Below are 14,924 nucleotides of genomic sequence, written 5' to 3'. Positions count from 1 at the left end.
CAAAGCTTAGACTAGACCAGGAAGATAAAGTGATGTGGACGACTTGGAGAGATTTTATGTGTGTTATTAATGATTCCCTTACCCACCCCGCAATATCAAGAAGCCTTTTCAAATTTTAGCTCATATTTATATCCTTTGGATCCCTGGTGGGATAGCTTTGAAAATTATGATCATAACTAAATTTGATATCCCTAAACAGGTGGAAAAAAATGATAAAAGGAGCGAACAAACAGGAAAAAAAAAGAAAAAGATAGACACTTCTTAATGTTTTAGATTAGATTGCTTTAAATTTGTATCGGATGAGAAAGTCTTACATGAACATTTCGCTCTTACTGTGAGACCCAAATCATCATTCTTGCCCCTTAATTAGGCTTGAATGGAAGATTTAATCTGATATATCATAAAGTGTCGTATTACTTAAGAGTATAAATTAAAGAAAATTCATAAATATTTTTTTTCTTTTAATTCATCCAGAAATTTTTTAAGGATAAAATTATAATAAACGATCGAGCATCAAAATAAATAATACCTCAAATAATGACTCTAACTATGAATAAGAATTTGAGTTCGGAACATATTCTTTTCTTTTTATATTTATAGAATAGACATTTTGTAGTATATTCATCCCTTAGTAGTTAGCAGTTAGCACCCTGCCAATCGAATAAATGAAGGTTGTGCGTTGAAACCATTTGGGTTTGTAGTGAGTCACTTGTTCACCTTGTTGGCCTTAGAAAAAGAGTATAATTAAGAAGAATGGAAGATTGACCACTGTTTCCTTAATCTTTATTTGTTGTACCAAACGTTCTTTACCATCAATGACGACAGTTGAAAATAGTTGGTATCTTTTTTTTTATCTCGTTTTAGATAAACATGATAAGATTTGACGCAGGACAAGTACATATTGGTTCAATAAGAATATAGATAATCAAGAAGCAAATAATCCGTTCAAACTCATTAGAGCCACCAATAAAAATCTTGTTTTCTCATTTCATCTCAGCATAACCATGGAGCAAGTGGTTCAATTTTTTTTTTTAATTATACAATTCTTCTTTTTATTATAATCAAGAGTTCAATTTGTTCTGTTAAATACTAAAAAATTCAACTTAATCCTCTAAATATTAAAAACATTACAACTATTCAATTAACCTTTGTGACCAGAAAATCTTCTCATACAGGATTGTCTATATCATTCCTTTCACATAGATCAAATGATAAAATTTCATATTAATGAAAAAAATATTTATTATCTCATTTATATAGATTAAAATAAAAATTTTCAAAATATATTAAAATATGGATCGATGTTCAACTTTGACAAAAATTAATCCATACAATCTTAATAATATACAAATATAATTTAATATTTTGATCGATAAAGCTAGATCACATTCTATATAAAATTATTAAATGATGTAATAATTATTTCAATTATATTGATATAATTTCATCCTTATCATATACACTTATGGTACTGTATAACTATTATAAACATCTGATTATTTTATTAATTTATATTTTTCACCAATTATAAAATTATATAACAAATATATACTCATAAAAAAAAACTACAATGAGCCAAAATGAATCATGGATCCATTATTGTTTAAAGAGAAATATCTAAAGAAAAGACACAAAATAAAATCTAATAAAAGTGACGAGAATTTTTTTTATAAAAATAAATACATATTTATACAAATGAAGAGAAATATATAAATATATTTTTTTAAAAAAAAATCCATCTCTTTCTCTCGAGACAGTGCAGTAATCTTGTTACCATTAAAGATGACAAGTACGAATTAGAGAATGGGAATTAAAAGAAGCATCCAAGTCAGCGTTCATTAGAATTTTGCACTAGCTTGGCATTGAAAATGACAGTACGAAATAGAGGATTTAAAATTATAAGAAGCAGCCAAAGGCAGTGGTGCCCAATTCCCCCACTTATCTTGTATTTTTGCCAAGTCTTCCATCTAGACTTTCTACTAAATCGGCTAGATTAAGAAACACGATTTTCATTTTTAATTATTATCAATTCATCACCACATTTATTTTCTTTATTAGTTCATTTCCACTTTATACACCACAAAAAATGAGTTTGATAGGTTCATCATATTTTTCCAAATTGCAAAGCCTCGAAAATAAAAGTGCACATGTCACTCTCAACATGTTTCCCTTTCAGTTCAGGAGTTTAAGAGAGGGATGGATGTTCCGTGTCTTATCTCATAACTAATTCAGGACCATGCGATCTAAGTTGTAAAATTAAATATATAATATAATTATATATATTTAGTTATAATTATGTAAAACTTAACAAATAAGAAATAAAACTAATAAAATTAGAATATATAATATATTTTATAAAATAATAGTATCTATTTAACTCATAAGTTCACAAAATTAAAGCAGCATTATTTATTTTTGCTAAAATACACCAGAAAAAGTTCTATACAACATTATTTCTCACAAAACTACGTGCATTTTTGTTCCCTTTATTGGAAGGGTAGACTTTTTTGAATTCTTGTGTAACGCTTTCGCTTTCACTCTCTCCTCTATAACTTCTTACCCATGTGAACCATTCATCGTGTGCTTTTTTCATTTCATAATTCATATCATTCCTCTTTACTCTTTAGCCACCCTCATCTCTTTCTTCCTTCAAGATCTATCTCACCAACCTTTTCTCTATTCAACAACAACAACCTATTATGCTTGTTCTTATCTCATTTTACACCACACTTCCATCAACTTTGTCATATCTCAAACTCTTCTTCTTGTCTTTCTGATTTCCATCTATTTTCTTGTTCATCATGGCTACCCTTTTGAAAATTTTATCTCTTACGGTGCTCCTTTTGATCCCAGTTTCATGCCAAGTTGACCAGCTTCTCTATGCTGGATTCAAGGATGTTGGTGCTAGCAACCTAACCATGAATGGGGTGGCTAAAATAGAACATAATGGAATACTCAAATTGACAAATGACTCCAGCAGGTTAATGGGTCATGCTTTTTACCCATCACCTTTTCAACTAAAGAACTCCACAAGTGGTAAAGTTCTCTCCTTTTCTTCCTCTTTTGCTCTAGCTATTGTCCCTGAGTACCCCAAGCTAGGTGGCCATGGCTTAGCTTTCACAATAGCAACTTCTAAGGATCTCAAGGCTCTACCTAGCCAGTACCTTGGCCTCCTTAATTCAAGTGATAATGGTAACATCTCCAACCACATCTTTGCTGTTGAGTTTGACACTGTGCAAGACTTTGAGTTTGGGGACATTAATGACAACCATGTTGGAATAGACATCAATAGCATGCAGTCCAATGCTTCTGCCAATGTTAGTTTGGTTGGTCTCACTCTCAAAAGTGGGAAACCGATTCTAGCTTGGGTTGATTATGATTCTCAATTGAATCTTATAAGTGTTGCACTTTCTCCAAATTCATCCAAGCCCAAAACCCCACTCTTAACCTTTAATGTGGATCTTTCACCCGTTTTTCATGATATTATGTATGTTGGGTTCTCTGCATCAACTGGTTTGCTTGCTAGCTCTCATTACATCTTGGGTTGGAGCTTTAAAATCAATGGTCCAGCACCACCCCTTGATCTCTCTTCTCTCCCACAGCTTCCTCAGCCAAAGAAGAAACAAACATCTTTGATAATTGGGGTTTCTGTCTCAGTTTTTGTTATTGTGTTATTAGCCATCTCTATTGGCCTTTACTTCTACAGAAAAATCAAGAATGCTGATGTGATTGAAGCATGGGAGCTTGAAATTGGGCCACATAGGTACTCCTACCAAGAGCTCAAGAAGGCCACTAGAGGTTTCAAGGACAAAGAACTTCTTGGGCAGGGTGGTTTTGGCAGAGTTTACAAAGGAACATTGCCAAATTCCAAGATCCAAGTAGCCGTGAAACGAGTTTCGCACGAATCCAAGCAGGGCCTTAGGGAATTCGTGTCAGAAATCGCCAGCATAGGCCGGCTTCGCCACCGGAATTTGGTTCAATTGCTCGGCTGGTGTCGCCGCCGGGGCGACCTCTTGCTTGTGTATGATTTCATGGCCAATGGGAGCTTGGACAAGTACTTGTTTGATGAGCCAAAGATTATCCTAAATTGGGAGCACAGGTTCAAGATCATAAAGGGTGTAGCTTCAGCTCTTTTGTATCTACACGAGGGCTATGAGCAAGTGGTGATACATAGAGATGTGAAAGCTAGCAATGTGCTGCTAGATTTTGAGCTTAATGGAAGATTAGGTGATTTTGGATTAGCAAGATTGTATGAACACGGGGCTAACCCAAGCACCACAAGAGTGGTGGGTACATTAGGCTACTTGGCACCTGAGTTGCCTAGAACAGGAAAGGCAACAACAAGCTCAGATGTTTTTGCATTTGGGGCACTATTGCTTGAGGTGGCTTGCGGGCGCAGGCCGATCGAGCCTAAGGCATTGCCAGAAGAGTTGGTGTTGGTGGATTGGGTGTGGGAAAAGTACAAACAAGGGAGAATACTTGATTTGGTGGACCCAAAACTAAATGGCTATTTTGATGAGAAGGAGGTGATAGTGGTGCTGAAATTGGGGTTGATGTGCTCAAATGATGTGCCTGTTACTAGGCCTAGCATGAGGCAAGTGGTGAGGTATTTGGATGGGGAAATTGAGGTGCCAGAGGACTTGAAAAAGCCAGGGGATATAAGTCACCATGAGGGGTTTGATGAGTTCTTGCACTCACTTGCATCTTCATCCTTTGATAAGATGAGTTCAGGCTCCAATTTTGGAAATAGAGACATGGAGTCTAGTTTTCTTTCCTTTGCTAATTCACCTCATTCCCTTCTCCATGGCAGAGGGGAAACTAGGTGATTCTGCATTATACTGAGCTGTGATATATATACTTTCTTTACTTATCTTTTCTCACTTGAAAATTTTCTTTTGTTTTTACATGATATGGTGTATGTCTCAATTATAGAAGATTTAAGATTTTAGATACGATGAAATGAGAAAAATCAGTAAGATACAATTGTTATGATGCCTTCCCTGGCACCCCATTTTTGTTGAGTCGTTATCTCCCCCTTCATTTCTTAAAATAGCTAGGAAAATCTTAATACCGATTAGATGAGCTTTCGTTTTGCTTGCTTCTGCATTTTTTGTTTCTTATGAATGGATAAATATTATAAATGTAGTTTTAAGTTGCAATTGTTGTTGTTCAAAAAAAAAAAAAAAGGTTGCAATTGTGGTTTACTTGGACTGCCTACAAGAATTGAATGGTTTTATTCTTTTTTCATTTGAAGTTGCCAAGCAACAACACTGCACGATCATTCCTTTTTGTTGGTGGGCAATGTCTTTACTTAAAACTAGTAAGTTACCCGGGCATTCGCATAGGTAGCTCCCCTGTGCTTCGTTTTTTTTTTAGTATTGATATTGTACTTAGATTAAAAAGTAAAAAAAAAATGCCAAAAAGAAAAAAAAATTGTAATAAAAAGTATAAAATAATCATTTTTAAACTAATTTTTGTTGTATAAAAATAGTTGGATTCTTTCTATTACTTTTAAAAATGGACATATGTATTTGTACTATACTTCACACAACACTAGCTATTACGCGTACGTGGTATGTCATGTTTCATATATTTATCATGATGTCCTATTTCTCTTTTTATTTTCAAAATTCTCATTTTGTTATTATCCAAGTGATGTGTCAATAATATATGATAAATTATGTCATATAATTGAACCAACAATTTATTGATTAAATAAATGAATGAAAATAACTTATAAACTTTAATGATGTTACCCTTTTCAACTCTAGTTTAATAAATAAATAATGCGCACAAATTATATTGTTAGTTAATCATAAAATTCTCATATATGATCAATTTATAAATTGTTATAATAAATAATTTGAAAACAAATTGTTCATTATTATAAACAAATGACATTAAGAGCAAAATTAGATAATTCAAGATGAATGTAAATTTAAATTACTCATAAAAATATATCACTCAATCATATATTATGTAGTTTAAAAACATATATACATTGTCAATGGAGTGTAGCATGTAGAAACCACAATTTGAAATGTAGGAATAAACTAAATAATACAACCTCAAATCTTTTAGTTTAAAAACAACTCTCGTATTCTCTAGTGAAATCTATTGGAAGATCAACTCATCAACTACACAAATAATATCTAAACAATCATAGAAATGAAAAACATTTTATAAAAAGATGACTTTTATATATTTGCAAAAGGGATTTAAAAATGAGGGGCTAAAGAATAGCTGTACTCCCCAACCAACAAACCGCGCTCAAAGTTATCGCTAATGACATCGACAAATTTAATAAAATTATGTGTTTTTAAAGGCACATCAACCAAATCAGTCTTTCTAATAACAGTCACTCCAATAAAGATCAATTTATACGGGTGTGCACAAATTCTGTATTGACCGACCACTTTAAAATTGTGCATCATATAAGTACAATTCTCTTTCAAAATTGGCTTCCATGACTTGAGTTGGTCTCGCTTACAAACCACATGAATTTGGTCACCCTGCTTATGGCAAAGCATGTAACAAATGGTTAGTGAAAAAAATAATTTACTAAAGAACAAAACTAAAAAAATGTTAAATAATTATGATACATGTTGGTTAATTTGAAAATTGAGATAATACTGGATAAATCTGAAGTCGTGTATAACACTTTCAGATTGAATCAAATTTCGGGATTCAACCAAAATTGTTCAATCGGATAAAATCAGAAGATTATAATTCAAGAATTTTGTTTTGGTCTTGTATGTTTTGTCACCCGTTATGCTTTCTGAACCAGAATGATTATTTATGATTAAAGAACAGGTGGTTTTTGGCGGTTGATGAAAGTTTTTTTCTTTTTAAAAACTGTCGTTGATGGAAGTTTTAGTAACTTTCATGTAACTTCCAACCGTTGATGGAAGTTTTAGTAACTTCCATGTAACTTTCAAAATTTGCTTAAGCCGAACATCTCGTTATTACGTTAAAACAAGCGTGCACTCTTATTTTAACATAATAAAGAGATCAATTACACAAAAATGTCCAACAAACCTCCCCCATTTTAGTGTAATTACCGATCAAATCACCAAAGTCATAACATACAACAAACTACTGCATAGATGGAATATCGTGACGATTGAATTTCATCTTAGCAAATTACACGTTTCAAATATTCGAATATCAGGGTGTCACTAAGGATTGAACCCTTTCTATTCATAATGAATACATGAAGATAATTTGCACAATAGTTTATAACATTACTCTTGCTCGACACTAGTTTACTAGCCTATGTTGCTATCCTTCATAAGCATATCAAAGCCAAGTCCCAGCTTCTTGAAGCGGCTAAACTTCATGCTTATATAGGTAGTCCTTTTCTTTCTTGCACCTGCAAATGCAATTTTTCAAAAGAACCATTGAGAAGTTATACTTCAACCTCCTTAACTTACAGCACCGAACACATTCCTTTTGGGATACTTTCGATGATGTGTTCCAATCTCTACATGTTAAGCTTTCCACATTGAATCCAGCACCTAATGTCATATTAGATGGGAATTGGGTATCTTAACATAAGAGATTTCAGATGGACTTTAATCCTAATCCCACAGTCGACCTTTTCACGAGATCTTTACTTAACCTTTTGGTTAAATGATCGGTCAAATTATGCTGAGTTCTCACAAACTCCACTGATATCACACCATGCATGATTAACTCCCGAACCATGTTGTGTCTAACACCCAAGTGTCTAGACTTCCCATTATACACTTGACTATATGCCTTAGCCAAAGTTCATATGGGGTAAGCTTATTCCTTTTGTTAGGAATTCGGTTCAACAAGTAACAGGCTGTCAACATAGCCTCACCCCAAAATCCTTCACTTAAACCCGAATAGGATAACATGGAATTCACCATTTCTTTCAAGGTTCTATTCTTCCTTTCGGCTACACCATTCTGTTGTGGTATATAGGGAGCTGTAGTTTGATGTATTATTCCAGTAGATTGAAAATAAACCGGATCATAATACTCACCTCCCCTATCCATACAAAGAGTTTTGATTAGCCCATTTTGACGAAGTTCTACATCTTTCTTATAAATTTTAAATTTATCAAGAGCTTCATCTTTTGTATTTAATAAATATACATAACAATACCTTGATGCATCATCAATAAAAGTAACAAGATATTTTTTATGACCTAATGATGGAGTAGCATGCAAATCACACAAATCACTATGAATAAGGTCTAAGACTTTAGTGTCACTTTTAACATCCTTAAAAGGTTTCCTAGTGATCTTGGTCAACATGCAAGTTTTGCATTTTTCAATGTTCATATCAAAAGGAGGAATCATACTTGTTTTTGACATATCTTTTAATCTTTTGTAATGAACATATCCTAATCTAGCATGCCAAATTTTTGATTTTGTCATATTAGTTATAGAACTACACGAGGCCATATAAACAGATTCATGAACAAAAGGAACATCAATGTTTAATTTAAACATTCCATTACAACGATAACCAAATCCAACAAACGAACCATGTCTTGACAAGATGTACTTGTCACTTTCAAGTACTTTCTTGAAACCACAATTATTTAAAACCATACCAGACAATAAGTTCTTACGAATACCAGGTACAAATAAGATATTATCCAAATACAAAATTTTTCCGGAAGTAAAAACTAAATTCACACAACCTAATCCTAGAATTGGTTCAGTTGCAACATTGCCCATCTTCACAATAGAGCAATCATCGATTGGTCTAAATTCCTTGAACCAACGACGATCTTTGCACACATGACTTGTTGCTCCCGAATCAAACCACCAAGCAACGTCATCATCCTGCACATAGAATGTATCAGATATTAGTGATACATAATTTGAATTCGTATTCGAATTAAAATTATTCACTACAATCTGACCTTGTTGCTTTTCAGGATCATTAGACCCACTTAGACCAGCCTTGTTCTTTCCTTTGAACACCCGGCAATCCCTCTTTAAATGACTAGGTTTCCCACACTTCCAACATGACAATTTTGTCTGTTTGTTTGGACCTTTGTTCTTATTTCCTTGAAATTTTCATTTGTTACCTTTAGCATTGTAATTTTGCTTAACTGTTCCATTTTCCTCTACCATATTAACGGAAGAGGAACCTGCTACGTTTTTATCATTAACTTTGTCAATTTCCTGAGCCCTCAGCGACTCCTCAATCATGAAATGACTACCGAGTTGAACCAGAGTCAACTCTTCCTTCTTATGTTTTAAGGTATACTTGAAGTCTTTCCAAGAAGAAGACAGTTTATCAATTATAGATGAAACTGCAATGGATTCATCCATTTTCAAATCATGTTGAGTAAATTGACCCAAAATCCGCATCAGTTCATTATATTGTTCCATAACAGACCTCGAATCAATCATTTTGTAATTAAAGAAATTACTAACTAAGAATTTGTTACTTGAGGCATCTTCTGCCATATACTTGGATTCAAGAGAGTCCCATAATTCCTTAGCAGACTCAACATTTTGATAAATATCAAAGAGAGAGTCAGACATACCGTTCAGAATGTGTCCACGACAAATGTAATCGTTGTTCTCCCATTTCGAACGCTTCCTTGTTTGATCTAGAGTTTCATCTTCCATATACACCGACATCGGTGTACTCAGCACATACACCACATTCAATGTTGTCAAGAGAAAGTGCATCTTCTTCTGCCATCTTCTGAAATCCTGCCCTTCAAACTTGTCCAACTTCGCAAACTTGCTTGTCATCTTCGAACTATCGTTCGTCATCTCGAAAAATTTTGATTCAATCTTTTGTTGGTTAATTTGAAAATTGAGATAATACTGGATAAATCTAAAGTCATGTATAACACTTTCAGATTGAATCAAATTTCGGGGTTCAACCAAAATTGTTCAATCGGATAAAATCAGAAGATTATAATTCAAGAGTTTTGTTTTGGTCTTATATGTTTTGTCACCCGTTATGCTTTCTGAACCAGAATGATTATTTATGATCAAAGAACATGTGGTTTTTGGCGGTTGATGGAAGTTTTTTTCTTTTTAAAAACTGCCATTGATGGAAGTTTTAGTAACTTCCATGTAACTTCCAACCGTTGATGGAAGTTTTAGTAACTTCCATGTAACTTCCAAAATTTGCCTAAGCCGAACATCTTGTTATTACATTAAAACAAGCGTGCACTCTTATTTTAACATAATAAAGAGATCAATTACACAAAAATGTCCAACAATACATTGGAATTTACTATAACCATCCCTGCTTGCTCGGACTTGTCTCGTGTTCCAACAAACCAAAGGTCAGTTATTCTGACAACAAGTTATAGGGTTTCTTTAGATCTATTTATATCTTTTATCTTGTTTGGAAAGTGAGCCATCTTTCTATTTAAAAATGTAACAAAAAAATATATCATCAAAGATTACAAAAAATTTAGAACAGGAGAAGTAAATTGAAAGAAATATGGACAAAAATACATTTTTTTAAAATGGTTGAAAAATATGAAAAACAAAAAGCAAATTTGAATCACAACATCACAACAACAAGCAAAATTGAGCTGCTAGCCAAGAGGGTAAAAAAGATTAAACAACAGTCACTCAAACAAAGTCAAGAGGAAAAAAATAAACACTTAACAACAACATGAGAACAGAGGAAGAGTAATCAAGTTTTCAGTTGTTGCAACAACATATTTCCCCGCTCATTTTGTCTTAGCTAACTTACCAGGGAGGTACGCACGGGTTGACTCATTCAAAAATGGAAGAATGATAAAAAATAGTAAGAGAGAAATCAATTCTCTGCACCCAAGTGGATTCAGAAAAAATATCCTTCAAAAAATTGAACACATAATTGGCCCCAATTAATCCATTAACTATAAATATTGAATGTTTTAGACACATTGTTTTTTTGGTTTGAAATTCTACCCGCTAAAGTGCTAATAATTCATTCATGTGTGTTTTTTTGAAGAAGCAAAATATCACTGTCACCCATGAATCGGTACTCAATCCGAGTTCATACTTAGATTTTTGTTGTTTTGCTATCAACTCAGAACTATCTCACTTTCCTTGTCTATATTCTCTTCTCTCCCTCCTGTGTCTTAGAAATTCATAGGAAAAAAGTGGGAAGCAGAAGAATACCGTTTCTGAGGCCAATACTAGACAAAACCGAGAAAACGATTAAGAAAAAAAGAAATGGGTAGCAGAAGAATACCATTTCTGAGGACAATACTTGACTCTTCGGTGTTGATGTTGTAATCAATGAAATGGAAATCCTAAACTCAAAGAGCAACAACGAACATTATAGAGACCATAAACTCAAAAAGAAACAACGAAACAAAACCCATTAAAATTACAAATTTATCTGTTACTACTCCTTTACATATATTTATACCATGAAACCTTAACAGAAACCCAAAATACAACACCAACCAAGAGAGAGATGATGAGAAGAGAAAATGAAAGCTTAGGCTTAAAATAAAGATAGAAATAATGGATAGGTATTTTGCATATGGGTTGAGGGAGGGAAGAATGACAATTTTTCTTACCATCCCGTCCCGTCCCATCTTATCTTGTAGTCTCTAATGGACATCAGTTGCACAAGCTACCATTTTTTTTTCGTTTTTTCTTTCTTAGTTAGATGGAAAAGAGAGGGAGAGAGAGCTTTTTTTATTTTTCTTAGCCTCACCTTTTCATTGGGTAGAGAGAGATATTTTTTTTTTAATTTTCTTCTCTTTCCCAAAATAGTCAAATATGCACATTTTCTCTAAGAATTTTTTTCTCTACTGTATAACTTTCCTAGTCTAGTCTTCTATCGTTAGGCAGAGAAACAATTTTTTTATTTTCTTCTCTCTCTCAAATCAGTCAAATCTACATCTTTTCTGTGATTAGATATATTTTTTTCAAGTCCCAAATCTTTATAATAATAAAAAAATACCAGAGAGTTTTTTATTTTTTATCTCTCTCAAAGTTGTCAAATCTACATCTTTTCTTCTCTGCCCATCACTATCACCTGTTTCATCTATCTCAGCTTGATCAATTTCTTCTTCTTCTTCTTCAATATTGATAAAGTTATCACCTAACCTTTATCATGATCATCTACACTTGTTGCATCTGGATGCCTTACAGGTTTTAAATTTTTCTTAATGACCCACAAATATTTAAATATTTTCACATAGAGCCATGTGTTAGATAAATAGCAAGACATTGAAGACACTACATAAGCCATGATATCTATGCCAAATTTAAATTAGGAGTTCGGCCAGAGACAACTAAGTTTTCTTAAATAACATTGTCTTTCAACAAAGTACTTAACATTTCTTACTATCACTCTACACAATTGCCAAATTTACATTTCTTATATCAAAATATAAGTATACATGTTACGATGAACAAAAAAATAACATTGGAAACACAACATCAAAAAATACAAAGGAAAATGGATAATTAAAACAAACACAAAATTACATAGGCACAAAACACATCCCCAAAAAGAAGAAATCGGAGCTAGCTCATTTGCATGACGTATAAGAATTTTTCTGCTGATCCTCGAGAAATTTATTTAAAGATAAAAACAAAAACTCCTTCAATTCTTATTTTACATACACCCCAACAAAAAATAAAAAAAACAGAGAAAGGGATAAAGAAGCTCATCTCCATGATGTAGGAGGATCTTTCTGCGGATCCTTGAGCTCTTTCAAGATGTGTTTCGAAGCCATACCTAAGCTTTAAAGAAAAAAAAAACAAAATCTAAAAAATGAATGAAAATAAAATAAAAATTATCATAAAAGAGCATATTTTGAATTAATTAACTGTTACAACATAATCTAAATCAAAACTCATGTCTGAATCTAAAAAATGAAATCTAGATTTAAGATAAAAAGATGTCCATTTTGGACATTTCCACACACTACTCCTTTACATTAGATATATTAGATAACACATTGCAATAAATATATAAATATATAATCACAAATAATAGTTTTTGTTACATACACCCCAACAAAAAAGACGAAAAAAAACAGAAAAAAGGATCGAGAAGCTTATCTGCATGACGTAAAAGGATCATCCTGCAAATCGTTGAGCTCTTTCAAGATGTGTTTGGAAGCCATACCTAAGCTTCAAAGAAAAGAAAAAAAATCTGAAAAGGGCATATTTTATCTATAGACTAAAGGGAGGTATGAAAAGTAAAAGAAATCAACCAAAGCAATTATGGCAATCTAATTCAATAACAGAAGCTAGCAAAAGTAAAATAGTTATTGTATTCCTGTTACAACAGATTAACATCTAAGTCTTTTCAACCAAACTTAAGAAGAACCCTATGTTCTGAATCATAACTAAAGTATACATATAAAAAGTATAAAGGGCTTATGTATATATAGCACCTTGTGTTTCCCATTGATATCAACTTTCACTTTTCCCTCTTTTGAAGTTTCAACAACAACAACATCAAAAGCGACCAGAAGAGCTTCATTTCTGAAATCATAAATAATTGGGGTAAAAAAGAAGCAAATATAGACTTGAACATTCAATAATTAAGAAAATACATGAAGTTTGATCCATATAATTATTGAACCCACCTTTGCATAAGTAAAGCAATATTAGCGGCCTTAGGCTTTTGCTCTTCTTTTTGCTTACCATAAGTCAACTTAAGATCTGCCTGGGCACATGCCTCAGGGGATAATTCACAACCTATTGTAGCCTCCAAATCTATATTATGGGAAGAAAAAAATTATAAACATACTAACATAAGGGAAATCATGTAGTTATTTGTCCCTACTTCTTGTTGAGCTTTCCTATAATACATCATCCCTCAAACTATGCATTTCAAACAAAAAAGAACATAGAATGTAGTAAATATCTTGCTGGAGATACCTTCTTTGACAATTCCATTTCCTCTTTTGTTATTTCCCTTAATAGGGGTTAGTCAATTAAATTGTGATTGGTGCTTGTATTAAAAATTTACTAAAATACAAATGTTCCTTTACTTTCAAGTGAAACTTAGGAACATAAAATTATTTGTAACAAACTTTGAGAGGGAATTTTTTGTCATGTTCAATATTACTAAAACAAAATATTTTATTTTAATGATATAATATGTTTAGACTAATTTCTCTGTCCTTGCACATCATGCTTGCTATAATCATGCTAGTTGTGTGATACTTATACATACAATGAAACCAGAAAATGCAGTGCCATTAAACTTTATCAAGCAACCTTTGATATTTTCTAACAATGGAAGCAACTTAATCTAAGAAAAATTAATTAGCATGAATGGTTTTGAGGTATATATTTTTAAGAGAGTAAATATGTGAGGAAAATCAGAAAATTTAACCATTAATTTTAATATATATATATATATATATATATATATATATATATATATATATTTGTGTAGAGGGGTTTCATCATCAATTTCATCATTGACAATAACAAATAGAGAATATTAACAACAAAATAAACAACAAACTCATGAGAAAAATCAATACCTAGTTTTGAACATACAAGTCTTCTCAATGGCTTGAAGATTTTTCTTTGTCAAAATCTCTTCAGTGCTTCCACATAATTGACAGAAGAAGCAAGTCTGCCAAGATGACAAGAAGGATGAAGCACTTTGAGTATGAAGGGTGGAAGAACAATTGTCAGAACCTTTTGGTCTTTTCATCTTAAACTGAGTTGCAGAAAAAATAAAGGAAAGTGAAAAGACTCCATTTGGTGAGGGAAGACTCTAGAATATAAGAAAAAAAAAGAAGTAGGGACACTTTCCTTTCTGGACATTTCCAATTGGTGAGGGAAGACTCTAGAATATAAGAAAAAAAAAGAAGTAATTACAATTTTATCAATTAGCAAGCCAAGTGTCAACAATAAAATATGTCCATTTTGGACATTTCCACGTACTACTCCTTTACATTAGATATATTAGATGATTTTCTCTTTTTT

The 14,924-nt window shown here is 32.5% G+C and overlaps 1 protein-coding gene across 1 annotated transcript; it reads left to right on the top strand.

Annotated features, from left to right (window-relative positions):
- The first annotated feature begins 2,577 nt into the window (after positions 1–2,577).
- Positions 2,578–4,989, top strand: LOC114394673 (L-type lectin-domain containing receptor kinase S.4-like). The gene has a single exon (XM_028356344.1). The coding sequence runs from the start codon at positions 2,802–2,804 to the stop codon at positions 4,824–4,826; it is 2,025 nt and encodes a 674-aa protein (XP_028212145.1). The 5' UTR covers positions 2,578–2,801; the 3' UTR covers positions 4,827–4,989.
- The last annotated feature ends 9,935 nt before the right edge of the window (positions 4,990–14,924 follow it).

Source organism: Glycine soja, chromosome 18 (assembly GCF_004193775.1).
Source record: "Glycine soja cultivar W05 chromosome 18, ASM419377v2, whole genome shotgun sequence".
Lineage (NCBI taxonomy): Eukaryota > Viridiplantae > Streptophyta > Magnoliopsida > Fabales > Fabaceae > Glycine > Glycine soja.
The sequence above is the reverse complement of the archived record's forward strand: the minus strand, read 5'-3'. Positions and strand labels throughout refer to the sequence as shown.